The sequence below is a fragment of the Lissotriton vulgaris genome, unplaced genomic scaffold (assembly GCF_964263255.1).
Source record: "Lissotriton vulgaris unplaced genomic scaffold, aLisVul1.2 SCAFFOLD_911, whole genome shotgun sequence".
In the NCBI taxonomy this organism is placed as follows: domain Eukaryota; kingdom Metazoa; phylum Chordata; class Amphibia; order Caudata; family Salamandridae; genus Lissotriton; species Lissotriton vulgaris.
The window spans coordinates 330,539-355,472 of record NW_028247209.1 but is presented as its reverse complement, the minus strand read 5'-3'; the positions used below and the strand labels follow the sequence as shown (position 1 = coordinate 355,472).

At 45.1% G+C, this 24,934-nt stretch overlaps 1 protein-coding gene across 1 annotated transcript in view; it reads right to left on the bottom strand.

Annotated features, from left to right (window-relative positions):
- SORL1 (sortilin related receptor 1) overlaps positions 1–24,934 on the bottom strand; it is a 607,546-nt gene that overhangs the window by 265,470 nt on the left and 317,142 nt on the right. Inside the window, exons 18-22 of the mRNA XM_086949665.1 lie at positions 24,756–24,890; positions 11,389–11,538; positions 9,004–9,150; positions 4,161–4,289; positions 3,532–3,658 (exon numbers count right to left, since the gene is read on the bottom strand). Of these exons, the coding sequence (XP_086805791.1) occupies positions 3,532–3,658; positions 4,161–4,289; positions 9,004–9,150; positions 11,389–11,538; positions 24,756–24,890 (688 nt within the window). The remainder of the gene's footprint in view (positions 1–3,531; positions 3,659–4,160; positions 4,290–9,003; positions 9,151–11,388; positions 11,539–24,755; positions 24,891–24,934) is intronic.

Genomic DNA, 24,934 nt, shown 5'->3' with positions numbered 1-24,934 from the left:
CCCACCATGAATGGGTTTGATGATCCGTTCCTAAGTATGCTATGCCAACGTCTTTTTCGAGTGTACTCCTACGTTTTTCAGCCTGGCTGAAAGTAGGCCCTGAATCTCTGCCACCGAGCCTCTTTTCTGGCTTCTGACTGCGAGGGCCTCTGCCCAAGCAGCCCCCGTTCCCGTGAACTCTGACTTACTTCTAGCGCGGCCCTCCGTGCTCAGCTCAGCCTGCTGCCTGCCAAGATTGACTATAACCTTCGAGTTATCTGTTTTCCTCCCCGAAGATACATTCCAGCCTGCTAGCTTCAGTAAACATCCTTCCTCAGCTACAGGGCTAAAGGGCCGACCTGTCTTTATGCAAGTAATTCATAGCCTCTGTTGCCATGCCTCCATGGAAGGCCCCATGCCCCACGCATCTCATGTAGACACTCAGGCGCTTATACACGCACTCACAGCAAGTATAGAATAGCTTCTGCTCTAGAGACCTTTCTGCCCAGATAACTTAGTTCCTAAACATCAGATATCAGATATGATAGAAGCACAAGTTGATCTGACATGCCAGACTTCTGTCTCTTTCCGTCAGTGTAAATGTCAAGTCCCCTGCACCCCGTCTATCACACGTCATGCAGCTGCGCGCGCATCCAAGCTTCCGATTTCTGCTGACATTGCAACATTCTGTTAGCACCACCCCTTGGTGCCACCCACTTGCGTCACCTATCAGTGACGTTTTCTAGCACACACCCTAGTTCACGCCTAGTTTACGCCTCTTGATGATGTACTAGCACCACGTGTATACTGTTATCTTGTCCTCTCTCAGCTGTTACGCCTCTTCCATTGAACATTATGATGTAAATCAAGTATATAAGCTATGTATTGTCAATAAACGCCGGCGCGCTCATCTATCCCTTCTGACACCCTGTGTGGTGGTCAGAACATGATATCCTGATTCCTTTATGAGGAATAAAACCCTTAGAAACTCTTGCACCACGGACTCTGTTTTCCTTCATTCCGATTGAGTTATTATTGATGAAGTACTTACCTGCATAGAAATTAAGAGAGTAAATTAATTATTTACATCAGCATGGTCCTCACTTAGGCCATGCAAAGGGGTCGCTGCAGAACTCCCAACAGGCCCATGTTCAAATTGCTTGGGCAACCCCAAGGGCGGATGATATAATGGTCAAGTGTGCTTTCTTTAGAAAGGACTAACGTTCACGCAGGGTCTAACGGATGGTCTCTGAGTGGTCAGTCTCACTTGCAGGGAGGGGAGGCTACCCTCGCTGCTGCTGGCATTCCGAGGAGTTAAGTAGGGGCAATGCAGGCTATTTCTTTATCACGTCGGGCAGCAGGGCAGCTTTATTATTGCAAAGCCTCAAGTCACTTACTTGGCCAGTTATGGTGTCACAAGCAACCACTATGTGGTGCTGCTGCATGAGGCAGTGACAGTCCTCCCTGAATTCTCAGGGGGGGGGGGGGAGGACTGCAATATCAGTGCTGGCTTCCGTCAGTGCTGATGTGGCAGGGCGGCTTGTCTTTCATCTGTTGTTCTCCCGGTCGATGCGGCTTGGTGCTGCTACTTCAAAAACGGGCCACAGCAGCCTTCTTATTGCTGCGGGCGTGACCTTCCTTGTGGGAGCTTTTCATACAGATGCGAGGGGGCATGCACTGCTGATAGGTTCGTCTTTAGTGGACGTGGCCCTCTCTCATGGTGCCAGTCGGCAGCATGCAAGCGTCTCAGACATGGTGCTGACCGTGATACATACGCGGATTTCTCTTCTTCGCCTGCTGCATACCTGTCTCACCTAATGCCCGGCGGGTCATTGAACAATGTTCTAGGTTTGCTACTGCTTCACAGGGGTCGCAGAAGACTCAAGGCAGGCAGGTGACTGCATGGCATAGAAGCTGGATGGATGCTGACCTAGCGGGTGGCCATCATGCTGGCAGCACTAGCGCCATAAGCTTATGCTACTCTCCCCCCGAGGACGCAGGGCAGACCCGCTCATCGCCATTGTGGAGACTTGGCCCCTAGGCCCGTGTGTACCTCGAAGAACAACACAGAGGCATAGTTATGGTATCTATAGCTGGCCCAGGGCACATGCGCTCAGCCCCTTTGATTGACAGGGTCACCTGACCGGTAACGCCTCTGTTTGATGGTTGTGGGGTGAGTGTTGAGGCCAGCCCTCTGGGAGTGGCTGGTGACATAGTGCAATTATCGGACCACTAGAACGTGTCCCGCAGGACAGAACCCAAGCTGAATCATATGTGAGGTGGGGATAGAAGAGCGCGAGAATAAATGTCAGACATTAGGTCGCATCACAACTAAAGTTTTCTGTAAGAAAGACATAAAATGAACACAGATTACCCATCTCTTTGGCAGAAAGGAAGAGAGTCTCAAACTCTCTCTTAGCACTGTTATCATAATTTTTTTCAGCTAATAGACGCTTTCTCTTGCATGATATCTAGACAGCGTAACCAAGCAATTGCAGGTAATGATGTCAGCATAAAACATTCATTGCAAACAAATAAACTCTACAATTAACTATCATGTACTTGATTTTAGCAGTAGATAATCATTATTCAATATTTAATTCTTCAATACTATTCATATTATGTCCGCACAAAATAAAATTAAGGGACCCATTTACGAGAATGTCATGCAGTGCGTCAAGTAATCTTGCTGCACTGCCTGACAAGGAAAGGGCAGGAATGATCCGTACTTAAAGCAATACAGTGTATTCCTGCCTTTTGCCCTACGCGGTCACTCTTTTGGCAGCTTAGCGCCAATGCAGGAACCTTTGCACAATGAGTCCTGCGTTGCATGCAAGATTGTTTTTGTGCAAGAAGGGATGCCTTCATGCATAAAAAACAATCCTGAGAGGCATACTCCTCAACGCAATGCAGGCCTCATTCTGCAGAACGCAACAGACATAGAGAGCAGAAGTAACATGGCGGAATAAAGATATTTTTCCTCGCTTCGCCTCACCTGAGAAGACGCATCTTTTGGTGCATTCCCAGGACTACCAGTTTGCATTTGAGATTGCATCAAAAACCATTAGAGTTATATGGGAACACCCACGCAATGTCCATGGAATGCCTTCCATGGAGAGCGTAAGGCAACACAGCAATTTGGCTGTGTTGCCGTACTCCAGATTTATGGAGCCACTCAGGGCCATGCAAAGTGGCCTTGCGTCATTTCATAAATCGCATGTAAGGTTTGCGTCACACTTGCACCAAGTTGCATGGTGCAAGAGCGAAGCAAACCAGCTCATAAATAGGCCTCTAAAAGTGGGACTGCTAGCTATTCTCACAAGGTTGATATAACTAGCATTTCCATATCAAGCTCCAAAATAAAAAAAAAAACACTTGTCACGGACAATAATAACAGAAAATGACAAGTAAAACATAGAAAATGTTCATTTCAGGTAAAGTAAACGTCTATTTAATGCGCAATTCAAAATTACTCCCTATATAACTGTGGGGTTGCATATAATTGACAAGTGAATAAGTAAAAAAACCAGAAGCAGATATGTAACAAATTACCTGTAATACAGTAGATACACACATGACGCCAAAGGGATTCTTTTAGGACGAGTCCATGACAATGTTATATTTCCTGAGAAATCTGCGGTCCACTGGAGATTCTGAACTTTGTAAAAAACAATATCATCTAGGCAGATAGAAATGCTTAGTTACTTTGGAATTAAACTAGGAGACAAATATAGTACTGAAAAGGTATGCAGTGTTATGCCATAAAGGAATCAAAAGGGACACAGTGCAGCTTGTGAAGCTACAAAATAAATAATAATATAAAGTAGGGATGTTGCTTGTGGCATTGGGAGGAGGGGGATGGGAATGGGAACTGCAGCAAGCGCCCGATGTACAAAAAAGCAAATTGTACTCTACATGAGTTTCCTCCCCCACAAAGCTTGGAAAAAAACATGTGAGCTGGGGTTAAGTTCATTGGGACTATCTAACTTGAGTTCACCTTTACAAGTTTACCTGGACCTAGGCCTATGCCAAATCCTTTTTAAGCATTTGAGCGTTGCAAAATGTGCCTACGCCCATTATGATGCTCTATTACGGTCCTAGACATTGCCCTTGTGATTCGCAGAGGACATGTAAATCCCCTTAAATCCACGTGGAAGTAAAAGCACAACTCTGATACTCACCTGTGCAATTCCGTTCATCGCTGCCATCAGAGCAATCCAGGAACCCATCACATCGGTCTGGCAACGAAATGCACATCTCTCCATCTTCGCACATGGATCCATTGACACATGATAACGGGCTCTGAGTAGCTGTAAAATATACTGAATATTAGAGCCAGGCATCTAAAAATGAACCATCAGTGAAAAGATAAGTGTATTTATTGACAGTAAAAATGAAAACAATATGCGAATGTTATTTTGAAATGAGAGAAATACATGAATCTTACAGATGTATTTGTACATTTGGGATTAAATGTACACATATGTATGACACCTGAAAAAATACCTACTATGAGTACTTTCCCATTGCTGGAGTCCGGACCATATGTGTCCAGTCCAGTCAGTGGGGAAAAATGCAAACATTTCCACACCAACAAGATCGTTTTCTTCAGGGTAAAGATGCTGCTGTGAAGGGGACCTTGTTATATTTTTGCAAGCCTTGAAACAAGTATTGAGAGCCTTGATGGCTGTAGCATACTGGTCTTTTACACTATCGCCTTCACCGTCGACTATGATGACACATTCTTTTGGAATACATAAACGGGCATCCCCTTCTCGGTGAGATGCCAGGGCAACTTGCAGCGTGGCCTTCTCCTGCCGTCATTGGCGTCCCGGTGGGCGTGGCTTAACACCCGGCTGACCTCGAGCTCTTCACTGCGGCACACACCTCGCCCCCACGTGGCAGCACTCTCGTCGGGAGACAAGCGCACCGGAGTGCAGGCCACACATGCGCCGGGAGCGGGACATTGCCACCCGAGGACTGCTGGAAATATCACCCTGAGTCTGCTGCATCACCTTCTACTCAACCGGAGAATGAGGACAGTCGCGGTGGTTCCATGGAAGGGGTCCCCCTGAGTTGTGATGGTGACTGCAGCGGCTCGGATGACTCCTGGCCTGTCAACCCCTGCCATGCGGAACTGGAAGTGTCTCCTTCTCCGGTGGAAGAAGTTCCTGTGAAGACACCTCTGGGGATGGAGCGGGCTTCCCCTCGGGGCGAAGCCAGTCCCAGTATCTACTGCGGAGAAACCCTGAGCCATCGTGCCGGCTGAAGAAGTATTGCACGTAAGACTGTTCCAGATACCTTTATGGCTAATTGAGAATGCTAGGGTGATTCTAAGTTAGACACTGCTGATTTTTCATTCCATCATTGTGTGACAGTTTTGTTACTTTGTTGTTTTGCTTATTGTTGGGGAGGAATGTAATGTAGTGACGGGGTGACGTCACGACTGTGCGATAGACGTGCTGGTCACGTGCCTAGGGTTCAATAAAAGTAAAGGGCACGTAACCGTACGCCACGCCAGTCAGGCGATGGAGAGGAAGCTCACCAGTTAACCTATATCCCTGGCTCCTGTCGTTATTATAAATTAACTTACCTGTAGCTGCCCTGAAGTGTAACTCCGAAGTGTCGGTGCTGCCCTTGCACCTGACACAACAGCCGCCACGCTTTCCACGCATGCGTGGTGACATAACACGGTGCTGGTGTGTGCATCACCGTAAGCCGTACAGAAGAGTAGACATTGGGACACTTGCAGTAACTAAGCGTCGTCAAGGATGATGACATGAGCAGCAACGTTGGGAATGGCTCACTCAAGCAAGAGCCACAACAATTCCCGAAAAATCAATTAATTATGTACAGTACCTTTTGGTGGTGCCCATGGCCGCACTGTTACCCTGGAGGCGGCGGTCACAAGAGGATTCAGAATCTGCTGTGAAGACCGGAAAGCGGATTAGTCGCAGTGTGGCTGAATGCAGTAATCTTTGCACGCATCGAAGTCCTGATGACTGGCAACTCGTCACCAGTGTAAGGAAGCACGGATTCCAGTGAGTTTAAGCTTTATTAGTATTTAGGAGGACGACCCCAACACTAAAACAACTCTTCACAAACGCCCTCCAAACGTAAATGTCCCCGATCTCAAACCCTGCTATGCACAACCTATGCATTCTCTCGACGCATGGAACCTCCAGATGCCCAGAGAATGTACAGAAACCCCAACAGAGAGCAAGAATCCTTAGTCTCAGAATCTGAACATTATCGACCAGGAACAACAGAATGGGTGGGGCAGTGGGCAATCCAGTAAAATGGATGATACACCTTGTGAATATATTGGAAGGAGGTTATAGAACCTCAATGGCACCTAACTGGGAAATGGGCTCTAGGCCATGGGATATATGCAAAACATGAAGAACTATTGGTGAAACTGACTATCCAGTAGATAAAAGCATAGAGGCCCTGTTTTCTTCAAAGTAAACCAAAACCAAATCTGGTATGGCGCATTTGTGTTGTACAGTTATGGTGCAAGTCCATCAAGTTGAACTTATCATGAGCAGCAAAGTCAGTAGAACGCATATGTCTTCTGATAATGACATCTATTTCCATGTAACGGACCTTCTAGCATCCTGCAGCACATCTGTTTGGTCTCATCCTTTACCAGGTGCAAGAACAAGGCCTTCTCATGATCCAGCAAGCAGACAGTCGACAGATAATACACGTCCTACCAGGCATGAGAAAAGCAGGCAAGTAAACATGTTTATGTGCCTTTTGCAAAATCATGCTGCCTGGCTATGCTCGGTTTGGTCAGGAAAGGGCACTGCAGAATCTCCAAAGGTGACAGCTTCAGATTTGCACACAATGGCACCAGCATGGGAACCGACAAAAAGACATCAGTTAAGAAGGAAAACAGACTTGCACTTCACTTAAGCCAATTAAATACTTATAGGTTTGGTTCCATAGGAGGCTGACTGACCCCAAATTAGGAGCCATAGTCAAAGCTTGCAGGTGTTGACTTGGCAGAATGTGATGCAATACAGTCTAAAATACCACAAGCATGGCTGGCTTAACAGAGCCTGAAATGGCTCCCCATCTTTTGTAATGGTCCATAGAAGGAGATTTCTACCTGGAAGGAGGAGGAAGAGCCTACCTTTCTTTGTATTTCTTTATGTTTTAAGGATGTGATTATACTCGCTTTTTAGAATTATGAGCTGGAAGTGAGAAGGTTAAGCACAACAGGCCTTGGCAAGACACAGTTAGGTCTCTCTGCCTCATTATCTCCGTGTAAAATTGGGATTATTATTAACATTTGCTTTGTCCCGGAGCCATATGCATCATTTACGCTGGCTAGGGGAACCAGAGTCAACATATGCTTTTTACATGATTAGCAACGCTTGGAGAGCAACCGTTTTTGACAATGGATCATGGAAATATCTGACACAGATACAATGCAATATATTTAGCTTTAATAATTTAGAAAAGACGAAAACATTCCCATTGAGTGAGCTATGGGTATATATCTGAAGGGTGTAGGGTGAAAAAAGAACAAATGTCAGAACAGAGGATGACACCTTATTTGGGGGCTCTGTCATTCTTGTCAATTGATGCAGCAGAGCATTGACTGGAGCTACTGATGCATCATCTGGTAGTGATGGGGTGCAGCTGCGGGGAAAAGGTTTCTGGATGCCGTCTGGCAGCTGTAGGATATTCAAAAATGATGAATCTGTGGTAAGAAGGATCGAGTAGAAGTCCCATTCCATAGATAATGTAGCTGAGCAAATTTAGAGTTCATGAGGTACCAGCACTGCCTTTGCCCCAATCATTCCCCCATCTTTATTTACTCATGGAATACCCTATCATCATCACTCTTTGTTGCACTCCTTCCGTTGTTCTGTGCCCTTATCCATATTCAAACCAGGTAAGCTCTGATCCTTTCACACAGAATCCTGCCTATATTAATTGCCACAGCCATTTAACAAGGTTGCTTTGATTTGCCTGCGATGGTCATCAGGGCTAAGGTGGATGGGGAGTTTGACAATCTGGCAAATATCATTCTCTACTGCTATCAATGTTGTTCACACATGAGATTTAACAACATAGGCAATTAATTCCTAATAATCATAAAATAAGTGACATAAGAGAGGAATTCTTTAAACAAAGGTTCAGTAGCTAGGGTTTTATCAACACAGTAAATAAAAAACAATAAAAACAATGAAAAATAATAACAAAATAGATACTATTTGACAAAATTATTGATTACATTATTAACATGTTCTAGCTAAGACAGAACCACCTAATCAATAGTTTTGGCAAATAGTATCTATTTTATGTTATTATCTTTCTTCGTAGGTAGTACGTGGCTACTCCAGAAGAAGGCGCTGGTCGCCGAAACGTGCGTCGAGAATTATTTTGTGCCACTTTTGAAATTTTAATATGTATTTTTGGCTATTATATTTTGTAATGCTGATTTAATTATTACTGATGTGATTTGATTATTTGTACTTGAGAACCAGTTTTTATAGTTTTTTTATTTACTGAGTTAATAAAACCCTAGCTACTGAACCTCTGTTTAAAGAATTCCTCTCTTATGTCACTTATTTTATGATTATTAGGAATTAATTGCCTAAGTTGTTAAATCTCATGTGTTGCTTTTATCCCTGACCTAGGAATTATTATATTTAATTCTCAGGGGGTCCTTGATACCTATGAATAATCAATGTTTTCAGCCATGGGCTCCAGGGGTAGCGTCTTAACATTTCCTTCTCACTGCCAAACCACATCTTTAAGGAGGGAGCACAAGTCAGAAGAAAGGCATCGGGCTGAACTGTTGCTGGAGACATGTAAAGAATACATGAATAATATACCATGATATTGTATGTGACAACACCTATTGAGAATTTGAAATTATGGCAGATTTAGGTTTGAGTACCAAATGTAAATTACATACCTTAATCTGTGGTCTTAAAACAGCATGACTATTTTTCACACCAAATCATAGAAATCTCCACAACCCCTTAAGAGGAATGAAGCACTCACAGCAGTGGATTTCATCTGTTCCATCAAGACAGTCTCTGTGCCCATCACACTTCTTCCAGTTTGGAATACATTCTGTCTTTTGCTGACATTCAAATTCGTGCACCTGGCATCGACCACGGACGTTTGTTGTAACAGTGGAGTTGTGCACTTGAAGAAAAACAGGATAGTAAGGGAACATGAAAGAAGTTTGCCACATGTTCTACTACCAAACACTGCAAGCACTAGACAGCATAGTATACCCCCCACTACAAAACAAGCACTGGCGTTGCCAATAGGTCTCGCAGTAGGAAAGTTGGAGCTATTGGTTTTGTAAATGACAAAGCCCTTTATGTTTTTAAAATGAAAACAAAAATAAAAGGCATTGTTATTTGCAATTGTAATAGCTCCAACTTTCCTGCTGCGAGACCTATTGGCAACGCCAGTGCTTGTTTGCATATTTAAGGATTTGCAACATATGCCACATGAGGTATGGGGAAGTGATGATGGTGACTGATGGGATGAATTGTTAGGATTGGGGTGGTTATGGTGGTTGGGTTGATGGTGGCTGGGCTGGGTTGATGATGGTGACGGTTGGTGGATTTGCAGGAGAATTATGGCTGTAGTGGTATGTGGAAGTGATTATGGTGACTGATGGGATGAATTGTTAGGATTGGGGTGGTTGGGTTGATGGTGGCTGGGCTGGGCTGGGTTGATGATGGTGACGGTTGGTGGATTTGCAGGAGAACGATGGCTGTTGTGGTATGGGGAAGTGATGATGGTGACTGATGGGATGAATTGTTAGGATTGGGGTGGTTATGGTGGTTGGGTTGGGTTGATGGTGGCTGGGCTGGGTTGATGATGGTGACGGTTGGTGGATTTGCAGGAGAACTATGGCTGTTGTGGTATGTGGACGTGATTATGGTGACTGATGGGATGAATTGTTAGGATTTGGGTGGTTATGGTGGTTGGGTTGATGGTGGCTGGGCTGGGTTGATGATGGTGACGGTTGGTGGATTTGCTGGAGAACGGTGGCTGTGGTGGTATGGGGAAGTGATGATGGTGACTGATGGGATGAATTGCTGGGATTTGGGTGGTTATGGTGGCTGGGTTGGGCTGATGGTGACTGGGTTGGCGGTTTGTGTTGTGATGGTGCCTGTGATCGCGAGGTGGAGGTGATGATGTCCCAGTCCTCCACCCTCGCACCCTCGAGATCCCCCGCTGAGGTTTCCCGCCCGGAAGCTGTGGGGCCGCCCAGCCTCTTGCAGTCGCTGGGAGGGAAGGAGACGGCGATGCCCGGGTTAGGTATGTGGGAAGAGGTGTGAGGCTGTGGGGAAAAAGCCATAATTGAATGTTCTGTGAACGTGCATGGGTGAGAAAGTGAGGTCTGCCCTCTGTGACTGAAGCCTGCTGTTCGGAGGTAGGGAGGGAGGGCGCGCGGGGAGGCTGAGAGATACCGGAAGAACAAATACATGATTGGAGAAAAGGAGGGAGGAGAGCACGACGAAGAAAACAACAGACATCACGAGAGAAGAAAAAGTGGGGAAGACTGAGGAAAAATTGAACCAGGGACGGACCGCCACAAGCTGCGAGGTCTCTGTCACTGCCCTTCTGCTACGACGAATGTTGCCATACCATGCTCTCAGGGCGGAACTGAAGTGCATGGCTGTGATTGCGTGGAGAGAGAGGGGAGGTGCTGGTGTGGGAGGGGGAGGCGGAACTGAAGTGCATGGCTGTGATTGCGTGGAGAGAGAGGGGAGGTGCTGGTGTGGGAGGGGGAGGCTGTGATTGCGTGGAGAGAGAGGGGAGGTGCTGGTGTGGGAGGGGGAGGCTGTGATTGCATGGAGAGAGAGGGGAGGTGCTGGTGTGGGAGGGGGGAGGTGCTGGTGTGGGAGGGGGAGGCTGTGATTGCGTGGAAAGAGAGGGGAGGTGCTGGTGTGGGAGGGGGAGTTGCTGGTGTGGGAGGAGTGCGCGTGCATGTACACGGGCACTGCATGAAAACCGCGGGGCTGAAAGCCCTTTGGTTTGAAGATGTTTTCGCCGACATGAATTCTCGCTACGCTCGATGCGCTTGCGCGCATCGATAGGTCGCGAGACCTAAAAAACTGCAGTCTTCCAGATGACACTCATGTGATATTGTACTATGTTTTAACCACAAAACACAAGTACTGGGATATGCACACAAAAACAAACAAACGTGCTTGCACTGTCTGCACAATGTACCTTCAGTCACAAAAATTGGGTAATGAGGTTTCTTTTTTGCAACATACTCATTATTCAACAAAAATCAACAAACAACTGAACCAGTGCGCATTGTCAAAATATCCACAAAACAGAAATTTTTCTGAGGAAATGGTTGTAGACTGTACACTAATGCAAACTTAATGCAAAATAATTAGAACAACTTACTTGATGTAGGACATCCTTCCTCATCAGAGCCATAAATGCAATCCTTATAGCCATCGCAAACCCACATGTTCATGATACAAGCACCATTATTACAACGAAAGTGATTAGGAAGACATGGAGCAGCTGCTGTAGTAGGGTTCGGCTGGGACTCTAAAACAAAAACAATGAGTTAGCCTCTTTGAGTATATTACAGTCACAACAGAACTCAGGCCACAGATCTGCAAGACTGCCACCAGAAGTATGGACTTCTATGGTACCACACAAGGCATGAGCTGGTTAAAAAGATCATGTACAGTGTACTAGTAAGAAGTGCTAGATTTACATGCAAAGATTAAATAATTATTGGGTTTTGTGATGGATAAGGGTAAGTGCACATCACTGAAACATTCTAGATGGAGTTTTTCTGCCAGTGTAAAATCAGCACTAGTATAGAAAGTAAATATTTCAAATGTAGGGTGGTGAGCAAATGAACAGTTTAATCCAAGCATAGTAAAAATGGAGCGTATCTCAGTAGTCCCACAACCCTCACTAACTACAGGCGCACACTTTTATACCATTATTGAAGGATGCTATAATCTCTTTGGTTACTGGCTTCACACAATTAGGGAAGACTGTCCCCAGAGCCCCGATGCTAGAGCCCCAAATACCTCCGCATAGCATTTTCTAAGCTGCTGTTAAGAAAATAAACACACACACATACTCGGAGGAGCTACATCAAGTGTGTAGGATGGTGTCCAATCAGATCCAGCTGTCAGAACGTGCACTACTCACCAATGTTAGCACTCAGCGCCCACAAAAGAGGGATTTGCGGGAGAGTTTCAGTGTCAACAAAAGTAGCGTGAGGCAGAGGGTATTCAATGCAGCTCTACATATGCATCGCTCTCACTGACATCAGCACTAAGGGCCACAAACACTTGCATTCAGGCTGATACACACTCAGGAATACTGCCTGGAAAATTACCACTCAGAAGGAAGAAATGGCATTGCCAGTCATTGGTTGTCAAACAAAGAATCAAGAGTACAAACAACATCACTCACTCAGGGTACACACTCAGGAGTAATCACAGATAATTGAGGACTCAGATTGGAAATAAGGGCCAGTGAGTGCCCAAAATAGATTCAAGACCACAAATACTGACACTCACTGAGATACCAAGAAATTCAAAAAAAGCTAGCAGGTTACCTCTTTTTCCAACTAGCAGGTACAGTTACATTGTGGTTGAAGGTTACAATAAGAAAATAAGATCAACTGATTTTCAAGCAGGTAAGAAACTGCCGATTTTGAAATATGTGTTATCTATCACAAGTGAAAAATAAAAAGCTAATCCTTATTTTGAAGCCAAAACTCTTTAAAAAATGACTGAAATTTACTGGGGGGGGGGCGGAGTTTAAAATCCGAGTTCTGGTTCAAGCTCAAAATTGTTAAATCTCTGTAAGTCGCCAGTTGTGGTTCATAGTGCAAACCTTAAATATGATCTCCTACTTGAGTAACGAATGTCATCACACACATCATTAAATTATGTTCATTATATCAGTTATGACATCACTATTGAATGTTTGCTTGAACCATAACCTGTGTAACCCCCTTGACCTGCTTATGACACATGACATCATAAATGGCATCTGTTAGAAATGGGGGTCTCTTGTTGGCAAGGGCTAGCACCTTTGTCCAAGTAGGGACCCTTCTTCCTAGTCAGGATGAGGGAGTTACACTCCTAAAATAACCCCTGCTCACCCCTATGGTTGCTTGGCACGAGCAGTCCGGCTTATCTTAGAAGCAGTGTGTAAAGCATTTGCACTTGCACATAACAGACAGTAATACAGTGTCAGCACTACAAAAGGACACCACGCCAGTTTAAAAAAAAATTGCCAATATTTTTATGTACAAGACTAAAAACGATAAGAATCCACAGTACAGTACATAAAAATATACAGTTATCAAAATACACTTTAAAAACAGTTCCTAGTGAACGACCTGTGTACACATGTTTTAGTCACGAATGCCGAAGTTTTGGGGGGAGGGTTCCATTGGGGAGTTGGGGGCTAATCTGTATAAAAGAAAAAATAAAAGCGGATTAGAATATCCTGCCGCGCAGTTACATGGCTAGGTCCAAGACCTGGCTCCCTTGTTACCACCTATCGCCGCCCGGCCTTCGGGTTGTGGGCTGAAGGGCCGTGTACACAGCAGTATGTTATTGGCCATAATGTCGTTGATTTTTTGTAACTGTCGGCGCAACTGTTATATACTATCATTGTCTGCGACAAAAATAAAGTTTTTAAAAAAAAAAAACAGTTCCTTGATATCGATAGCTATGTTCGGGGCTATCACGGCGTCGTGAACAAACAAATCTAAACATTTCAGGCTGGTCGCAGTGTCGCGGACCAGCTACGGTGTCAGAAAGTCCTGCAAACAGTACCTGCAGGGCACCAAGGCCCTTGAAGTCACTTGCGATGCAGGTCGAGCTCCTTTCTGTTGGGATCAGGAGCGCTGGCGTCGGGTGCTGCGGTGCAAAGTGAAGCAGTGTGGTGCGGTGCCCTCAGGTTGCGGTACAAGCAGTGGCTCGGTGGCGGCGTCAGATGGCGTCAACGGTGAGACCAGGGTTACAGTTCGAGGCGAAGGCCAAGCTAGTAATGGTGCAAGCAGCGTCGTTGCTGAAGCGCTGTCATCAACCGACGAACGGGTGTCGATGGTGCCGGCGTCGGTAGGCCAAGGTTGCGGTGCGGGATGAGGGTGGTGCATCGTGTAACTTTACGAGCGGTGTACTCGAACCACGGTGCAAGCAGGGGCATCGATTTCGGCATGGAGCAGCGTCGTCCGGGAGGCCAAGGCGTCGTTGTGAAGCGGGTGGTGCAGAGTGCAGTGCCCATAGGTTGCGGTGCGAGCAACGGCTTGGTGGCGGCATCAGCAGGCGGCGTCGGTGAGACCAGGGTTGCGGTGCGGCGGTGCTCTCTGCGGTGCCCAGGTTTCTGCGTGAAATTAAGCGGCGCAGAGTGCAGTGTCCACGGGTCGCGGAGCAAGCAGCGGCTCAGTGGCGGCGACAGCAGGCGTAGTCGATGAGACCAGGGTCGCGGTGTGGAGGTGCCCTCTGTGGTGCCATCAGGGCATGGAGCCGCCAGCGGTGCCATAGATGTTGTTGAGTTACTTTTCCTCTGTTGCAACACAAAACACACAGACCCCAGTGCTGCGGGCAGAAGAGCTTGAAGTCTTTTCGGTTCCTGAGACTTCGTGAACAGAGGGCAAGCTCTAACTCAAGCCCTTGGAGAGACTCACAAACTAGGTTGCAGAAAGTCCAGTCCAGGCCTTTCACTGCCCAAGACAGAAGCAGAAACTGCAGGTCAGACCAGCAAAGCACTCAGCAAAGCGGTAGTTCCTCCTTACAGCTTTGCCTGGTCTTTTTCTTGTCAGTCTTCTTGATCCAGATGAGTTCTAAAGTTCAGGGGTCTGGGCACCAGTATTTGAATCCAAAAATCCTTTGATCCTCTAGGCAGAGGGTGTCTGTGCCCAGCCAGAACCAATTCTGCCTTCTCTAGTGTGATTTCCCAGCAGGGGGTGGAGCCAGCATTGTCCGAGACAGACCAAGCCCTTTGAGGTGCAAGGAAATCTCCTTCCTCTTCCCCCATCGCAGCCCAGGTTTATTCAGCCCTTTCCTGACCTACCTAGACTATCGGGAGCCATCCTTACTTCCTAGCCATCTGTTGTCCAAAACCCAGACAGACAATCCACATTCCAGCAGAGGCACACAGGATGACTGAGCAAGAAAATACGTACTTCCTAAAAGTGGTATTTTCAAAAACCGAGTGTAAAAATCACCTTTACTAAAAGATGCATCATTAGATTCTGAGTTCAGGCATACTAAATTTTATTTTCCCATCTAGTTCCCAGGGCCAGTTATGTTTATAAGATGTTATATACAAACTTCCCATTCTGTTCAATGAGGGAGGAACAGGTAGCCTTGCAATAGTGAAAAACGAAATGGGCTATAGTTCACCATCAGGACATGCCACACACACACCAGGGCATGTCCTACCTTTCACATACACTGCACCCTGCCCACAGGGGTGCTTTGGGCCTACCTTAGGGGTGCCCGACATGTAAGAAAAGGGGCGGTTAGGGACTGGCAGTGTGTGCACAGGCCAAGTCGACATGACAGTTACAAACTGTGAAATGGCAGGTCTGAGGTACATTTTCTGGGCACTCACGAGGGTGGCACAATCCGTGCTGCAGGTCCACGCATAGCATTTGATTCCCAGGCCCTGGCACACTTAGTGCACTTTACTAGGGGCTGGCAGGAAAACCAAAGAGCCAATCGGGGAAACACTAATCCAGAATATACTTTACCACAGGAGCACTTGCACTTTACCACTAATCAGAAATGTGGAAACTGCACAGAAACCATACGCCAGCAAAAACAGAGTAAAACTGGGAGGGCAGAAAGCAAAAACTCAGGGGAAACTCGCCAAAAGATGCTAAGTCTAACAGCATCACTCATGACTTAACTAGTGATATCGCTGTGTTTAAACAAAAAAGCATATACACATATACATTAGCAAAAAACGGATCTAAAACAAATAAATAGCATTTGCAGAGTGACACTGTCTCAGAGACACGTGAGCTTAGACACTTCCTCAGAGACACACACGGGAACACAAAGTAGCAGTGCAACACTTACTTAAATACAGATACGCTATGGCAGAATTACATTATTATATTCAGAGTCCTACCTACAAAAACCATTGCACAACACGACTGTCTCATACCATGAATATGACAGGCACAAAGAACACGCAGCCTAAACTCAAACATATAGAAAGAAAGTTAGAGGCACACGGGGGTACATTACTGACACACTGCCTAAAAGCTATAGGAACAAACTCATAAAGATAAGTTACACTTTTTAGTAAGTTTACACTTTGCAGTAAGTTTAAAACTCTTGGCATTCACAAATTCCGAGTGTAAACTGTGTAAGTTACATATCTCCACCTCCACTGGAGTCAAGCTATCCTGGCTGAAGACGGCTGATAGCCAGAAACCGGACCTAGGATGCTTGATTCCGGTCCAGGAAAGACATGGCTTGGCAGTTCGGGCTGGACTGTGCCCATGAGGCACAGGGTCAAGGCTGATTTGCATATGGCCATGTCTGAACTGGGGTGGTGTGGAGTGCAAAAAAACGATGGATTTAGGCCCAGATCTCTGCACTGGGGTGAATGTATGACATTGTTCTGCATTCTGTCGATCAACTGTTGTTTTGCAGTCGAAGTTATTAACAACACAAAAAAACAATTTCCTATTGAAACACAATCCTAACTATAACTATTCAGTGGCAACTGCACTGGGTAATAGCAATACAATTTAGGTATATATGTGGTATGTAAATAGAAAAAGAAAACTTAAATAAAAAGATACTAAGGGGAAAGTTGAAAACTATGAAAATATGCTTTAGTCAAAATACATCACAGAAAAATAACGTAACAGTAAAACATGTCTTTTCAGAAGTGACTTTTGTAAAAAAAACAAAAACAATATATGTTTTGGAAAACTATGTTACCCCATAGAACTCGGTATAGGATCTAGCAGATGAGATAATGACAGCGAGTCGGCGCCCTGATAAACAAATATTGAGGTAATACTTTAGAATGAGTGACCTAGCGATGAACAAAAAAGTTTCTACTTTGCTGGATTCATTAATAGGACCTCAAAAGTTATATACCAGGACTGCACGTGCCCAAAAAAAATTGGAGCTACATGAAAGACCAAGAAATTGGAATTGTATCATGTTATAAACATTATTTCCACCAAGAAATGAGTTAACTGCCTGTAATTCCAGTTGTTCAGCGCTGGCATATTTCATAGATTCATAATATGCTTCAGCTCTCTACTGCCCCTCGCAGCAATCGGATTTCAAAGCACAAGTGTGTTTCAGTGAGTCTCTGATAGGGAAGAAAAGTGAGTTGCGTTTTAAGATACTAGCGCTGAAGAACCTTAGTTACAGTTAAGTAACTAATTTCTTCTTCAGCGCTGGAGCTTTCATAGATTCACAAGCCTGAATCAGAATAACAAGCCGTACATCAAATTCCAAATAGTCAGGAAATGGGTTCACCTTCACTGAAAAAAGAGTGGTTAGAACTGCTAGTCCAACTTTAGAGTTGGCTTCTGCATTCAAATCAGTGCACAACTGATTGGTGAAAGTGTTTCTGCTTTTCCAAGTAGCTGTACAACAGATATTCAGGAGTGACACTCATGTATAAAGCGCAGCTGTCACTAACATGCTTCCTGTGGAATGCACCTTCACCCTGTCCAGTAATGGGCACTTTGCTTTGCTGTTGCAGAGTACTACAGGCTGACTGCCAGTAGACCATGCCCTGCTTAGAAATGGGGTGGCCACTACCTGAATAACCAAAAGTGATAAATATCTGGTCTGCAGATGGTATGTCTTTTGTTCTATTTTAGCGAAACCTGATGCAACCTTGGACAGCCAACAGTTGTAAAGCTCTTTTTGACGATGTAGGTAGGTTATATAACGAAAATGTAAAGAATGACATGTTAGAGGAACATCCAAGGGTACCTTGGTGTAGGCAAAGACATTTGACCAAGTGATCCAGAAGAGACTCCCCCTGGAAGTGGATTGGATTGGCAATACCTGCTTGCATAGTAGAGCCATTTTTGATCTGCACAGTGGCAAAAAGGTTTGATTTGAGATGGTCCAATTTTCAGAAGCTTTGACACAGTTGATCCCGATGGAGCACCCACTCATGGCTGATTGACAGAGCTGGTAACAGCTTCTGCTTGCTTGTTCTGGCCCCATGGTAGATGTGCCAGGAAGATGGCTGCTTGTTTCGCGAAGGCCCAAATCCATGGTTGGGGTGACTTGTCTGACAGGCAGTGTAACCTTGTATCTCCTTGTTTGGCAATAAAATACATTGAGGTAGCACTACCTGTTCTGATCAGGTCACTTTGGCATGCTAGGCACGGTGCCAATGCCTGGAAGCTCAGTCTGATGGCCCACAGCTCAAAGATATATATGGAAAGGGATTTCTTCTGCACCAATGGGAGACCTGAGCTGCTTGTGAGTTCCACACTCTTGTATGGAAGCTGTTGCCAAGATGAGACTGTTCATTGCAGGCTGGAAGGGGAGGACCAGAGAGCTCCAACATAGCAGAGTTTGCCTGAGGCACCATGGTACTGCCACTGTGTTGTCCCCTGACCTAGTCAACGGCATCAACTCCAGTTTTAGTTCCTGTTTAATCAGTCTCATTTGTTGTCAGTGGAAATAAATTAATCCTATGGTTGGAGGTCAGGCCTAGAAGGGACTCACCCCTAGATTCATCAAAGTCCTGTTTTGCGAGTCAGTAATAGCGATTATTAAGGAATCCCTATTACAGACTCGCAAAACGGGATTCATGCACACATCGCAATTTGCTTAGCGATTCCTACTGCTTCCTTATTTGCGATTAGCTAATTGCTAATCGCAAATAAGTAATAACTCCCCATTCATTCCTATGGGCCCATAGGAATGAATGGGAAGACATATCAATGTGCGAATCGCTATTAGCGATTCGCATTTTGAGTTTGCGATTTCAAGGGTGCAGGGGTGTCCAAAGGACACCCTGTTGCACCCCTGAAATTATATTGGACGCTGGTGTTACGCACACACATGTCCCAAGGACATGTGTGTGTGTAACATACAACTTAGAAAAATGCACTTAAGTGCATTTTTCTAAGTTTTCGCTATTTACCACGAGGTTTGACTTCGCGGTAAATAGTGGCCCAAAATTGCAAATTAGCAATTTTTAAATGTTTCATGAATTGCATTTAAGGAATATCAAATAGAGATTCCTTAAATGCAATTCCTCGCAAAATTGCGAATTCTATAATAGAGATTTTTGCATTTGGGATGATGAATCCCAAATGCAAAAATTGCGCTTGCAAAGGGCCAGATTCTCAGAATCCGGCCCTTTGCGAGCCGATTTTACGTTGATGAATCTGGCCGTATGGTCTGAGTGAGGTTAGGAAGCGAAGTGAGGAAGAGGGGGAGGGAGAAAAGACCATAAAATACAGCAGGTACCGCCTGTAATATGGGTGCATGCGGAGGCAGAAGAAGGCATTCTGTAGATCCAGGGTGGTGAGGAACTCACCTTCCTGAAACAGAAAGAACTCCTGCAGGGTGACATCTGAAAGAATTGCTTCTTTAAAAAACGTTTTAAGTCTTGAAAATCCAAGATCAGGCTCCAACTTTTGATCTTACTTTGCATTAGGAAACATCTTGAGCAGAAGCGGATGTGTTGTTGGGCCTCGGCACCTTCTCCATTTCTCCTGCTGGAGTTGCCTTAGAAGTCGGTGGCATTCCTTTCTGGTTAAAAGATGGGGAGGTTTGATTAGGCATTAGATAGTGTGCCCGACTGCAGAATGTGGAGTGCCCAATGGTTGGTATTGCTTGTGAGCAAAGGCAGATAATCACCGCTACCAAAAGCCTATAAGGGGGGTGGGGAGGGTTAGTAAGGAGGGCAGCAGGAGGAAGTCCTGTACACTTGTTATCACAGGAGCAGAGCCAAGATGCACCCCATTTTTTGCTTGCCGGTCTAAGTTAATTTTGGAAGCCTTGGTTCTTGCTCCTGGAACAACTTTAGTCAAATCCTGATTGTATAGATCAGGGGTCTCCAACCTTTTCTGTAGTGAGAGCTAATTCTGCTCAAGGAAAGTCCTGCCGATCTACTAGCATATTTTTCACTGTAAAATGCTGATGATTTGTATTACCATTACACTGTGACCACCCTAAGCCCGATTATCCGTAGTAACCACCCAAACATTTCAGGTGAAGTTATCAGCAGAATGCTAGGGAAACGTTTATCAATATTAAATGCTTGTAATCAAGTAAAATTCAAATCATCACATGCTGTGTGCCACAAAGGTTATTACCACAGTAGTAAGTCTCCCCAACTCAAATTGAATTATCATTCAGCTAACAACTTTAAATGTGCTTTAGAATTGCAATATTTTGTTTTCATTAGTATATTAATTTCTGAAAATACACATATTTTTTTATCAAAATCACTTTCCACTTTGAGCAATCAAACTCAATTTTCCAGAAGAAAAACCTTTCTGAAAAAACAATTTTTTCCTTTAAAAATCAAATCAGTTTTTCTTGTCAGAAAATAAACAGTTGCTAAACATCAGCTTTTCGTTTTCATCGACTACCGCCATGTAAAAATGCCCCTCGCCCAAATTCTGCTTCAAATACCCAGGTATTGGAATCATAGGTCATGCCTGCTCACCATAACACTACAAATGCCTCTGTTATGCTAGTAATGCCCATCATTAAACCAGGGCTACTACTGTGCCACAGCTGGATGCCCAACATATATTAGTTATGGCCATTATTATGAGAGAAGCGGTTGCCACTCTGTCAGGAAGGGCTAAAAGCAGGCCAGTCAAGCTCTTTATATGTCAGTGATGGCCTCAGGTATGCAATTACCAGACTTGTATGCACAAAATAGTCAAGGATGAACATTTTATGGCTATGGCACAATTATACAATGATCGGGCTCAATTGGGTCATAGATAATACTCTTATGATGGGGACCAGCATACATATTTGGCAGTCCTTGACACTAGGAATAGCTTTAACCCCTTAAATGCTGATGACGGAACCGCTCCGTCATCAGCTACGGGTGAGCTGTGCTGATGACTGAGCGGTTCCGTCACGGCCCGCTCGGCACGCCTGCGCGGCGCGAATTTCGCACCTGCGCTGACGTTCTATTGAGCGGGGCGGGCCATGACGGAACCGCTCCGTCACAAGCACAGGTCAATCGACGCTGGTGACGGAGCGGTTCCGTCACCAGCATGCGGCCGCCCCGCCCCCTTAGCACTGCGGCGGAATAGCCGCCGCAGTGAAGGGGTTAAGGAACCAACACTGTTTATTAGGGAAGGACACAATGTCACACACCCACACAAAATTTAATGTGAGGCTTCTAACTTTCTCTGCCCTGGATGCATACTCTCTCCTCCTCAGCTCTTTGGTTGATCATGCTCCCAACTAACACATTTTCACACTAGTTCTTGCAGTCACACACTTTGCTGGGTAAGCCCTGGTTACTGCTGCTACTATTCTTTGATGTCGCACACAGTGCGACTGATAGAGCAGGGCGTATAACATGGACAATCTACTTCTTAGGTAGATTCAAGGTGGATAAAGATGGTTCATGTGACGCCGTAGCCTCCACATGCTTCAACACCCTCCGCAAAACCTTCAAATGGACCCCCCCCCCCAGTATTCAGGAAGGCCGTCACCCACACATTCATCACCAGCAGGCTGGACTATGGGAACGCCCTCTACCCTGGAATCTACAAATCTCTACTCCACAAACTCCAGACCGTCCAGAACACTGCAGTCAGACTCGTCCTCAGCATTCCACGACAAGACCACATCCCCAGCACCTATGGCTCCCGTCGAAAAAAGAGTTAACTTCAAGCTGCTCACACACACCTACAAAGCCCTCCACAACACCGGACCCCAAAACCTCAACAAAAGAATCTACTTCTACGTCCCCAAAAGAAACCTTCCGCTCCGCTGACCAGGCCTTGGCCAAAATCCCCCGCATCCACAGAGCCAGAACAGGAGCCAGATTCCTCTCCTACTTTGCGGCAAAGACCTAGAACAAACTTCCCCTCAGCATCAGATGAAGCCCCACACTGCAAGCATTCAGTAGGAGCCTCAAGACCTGGCTTTTCGAATGACCGGAGCTGCCCAAATCCTCCACCCCCACAGCACCTTGAGATCCTCACGGGTGAGTAGAGTGATCTATAAATCCCCGATTGATAGGCCAACACAATGTGGGTTTGAGTGTTATCAAGAGGCCCTGCCATTGGTTTGGCAGTCTGTAACTCTTATGGGTAATGAAACGAGCAGTGCTGCCTTCTTTAATATACACAGAATCTCTGAGATTGGCGTGACTTGACTTCACCTCTGAGAGCTACTTTGAGGGTGCTGGTGAGCTACCAGTAGCTCCTGAGCAACTGGTTGGAGACTCCTGGTATAGATAGTACTGACAGTTTTGTCCTCCATATTGGTTGTAGGAACCTCGGTATGTCTGTGTTTGCCTTGAACCGTGAAATGAGGTCAGAGGGGCTTATCTATTCCTAGGGGTGTCTAGGGAGCATAGACATCAATCTTGATGGTCTGCAAAGCATCATCCACATGCTTTCCAAATACTGATTCGCCCATCAAAGGACATGTTAAAGATCTTGACATATACCTCATGAAGGAAGGGGATGAAATTAAGCCATCCCTGTCTCCTAAGCACTGCAGGTCCTGCCATTCACCGAATGACTGCTATCCAAGGCAGCGTCAAGGAAGATTGAAGATGTGCTGTGGCTTTTCTTGTCCAAGACTTCAGCGTTATCTCACCTGGCCACACCAATCAAGTAAAGCAGTGGCAAGATAACATGTCCTATTTGAAGGCCACACAAGCTGCTTTTAATGAGGGTGATGCCATGGTGCTGACCCTACTGTACAGATTAAGAATGTGTCTACTATCCCCATTAAAAGGAGCAGAACTACACCTTTGTCTACCTAAGATTCATTGTCCTCAGCTTTGCCATCTTCCTCCTCTTCTGGATCAGTTTAAATTTCAATATCCTGATGGTCATCCTCTCCCATGTCCTCTAGAATAGGAGAGAAAGTGCACAGTGCCTGTGGTGATACAGGTGGCTGTTGAGGAGGTAGAAGTGGATGTTTAGGCTGCTGCTGTAGCGCTTGTTGGGGGCAGAAGCAGCATTGACCACAGAACTATTTTCTGGAATGTCTCCAGTATCCATTGCAGGGTAATTAAGAAAGTGAGAGAGGGTTGCATCATGAGTGGACCTCTGTATGATACCTATGTTTATAAGGGAGATCACATTCTTTTCTATGACCTCCTAGCAGAAAGCCATCTGGGTGTAATCGTCCTAACCTTTTGGGTTGTGGAAATGATCTCCAATGTCTTTGTTGCATGGTGATCTTCCAGATTCTGATCATCCTCTGAAATGTATTAGATGTCCAGTTGGGGAGGGCTCTAAGAAGTGTTAGAAACTTTTATTGATCAATGAAGTCCCCAATCACCTCCTAATCTAGGATATAGATTTGTGTGTGTGTTGACACCTTCAGCAACGAGTGTGCAGAAGACATTGAGGGCTTCCAATGCAGCAAAAAAAAAGACATCCACTCTAGTAGATGGGATCATCAACAGTACCTTTGCTGGATCTGTGTATAGCTGTGGTGCCATTTATAGGTTCACTGCAGATGGGATGTTTGGGATCGGTGGTTTCACTATCAATGATGCTGTCACTGTCTGTTCAGTTGGCAATGACAACTTACACAATGGTTGGATGCGGCCATCTACAATGGTTTTCTGTTGGAAACTGGTTGGGCCCTCAATTTGCTTTCCCAAAGCACTCCTATTTAAACATACGCAATTCATTTGATTCTTCCAGTCATGCTGACCTGGTAGACCCTGTCCAAAGAACAGTCCCCTGATGAAGGAGCATTGCAATATGAAGGGTAAATCCTCCTTTTCTCCAGAAATTATGAGGCCAGTCACCTTTTCCTATTTCAATGTCCTGAAAGGAAATGTCTTACAAATGTTGCAGTGTAAAGCATTATGGTATGGATAAAGGCAATACATCTACTGTTCACAAGTCATCTGAAAATAAATATCTTTGGCCACAGCAGCAAAACAGATTTAAAAGAGAGACTGGTTCTCCTGGTCTTCAATGGTAGTTGTTAAAGTGCCTGCCCTTGGACCACAATAGACATAGGAAATTCCCAGAAACAAAAACTCAGTTCAGTCAAACTGAAGCTAGGGCTAGCTGTAGTTCAGGGAAGATGTAGATGTTCAGAAACTAGTCAAAAAGTTTTTTTTAGAAGCAAAGGGCAAAGCTCCGTCCCACACTCACAACATATAGTGGAAATCTGATTTATGGTCCCCTCAAGTGTGAGTAGAGAGCTTAAGCATGTAAATCTATTAAAGATCTAAGGTTATACTAGACACAAAGGTATAAGTATAATTTAAAAATAAACAGGTTAAATAAATGGGCACAGAAAAAGACAACCGCATCACAAAAAATATATATATTGTTCGTACTTTTATATGGCATGAACTCAGCCTAAGGGAGTTGATGTACTTTACATGAGCATCAAATTACACTATGTCAGATTCTTTTTTTTTAAGGACTGGGAGATTAAATCATTTGCTGAGAATCAATGGCTGTTCAACTGATGCTGGTACTCAAACCAGGTTCCCTAGTTCCAAAAGTCAGAATTTAGGCCATTGGGCCATATCTTGTTCTTGATGAGAATAACTTACATTTACAAATAATGAACTGCATTTCTTACCCCCACAATCCTTTTCATCAGACCAATCACCACAGTCATCTTCTCCATCACATTTCCATCTTGCAGGGATGCAACGTCCGTTCCCGCACAGGTATTGGTAGTGGCGACTGCAGCTTGGGGCTTCAGTTGGAGTATCTGACAATGTATAAATGGGCATATTCAAGAATTTGATCGCATGC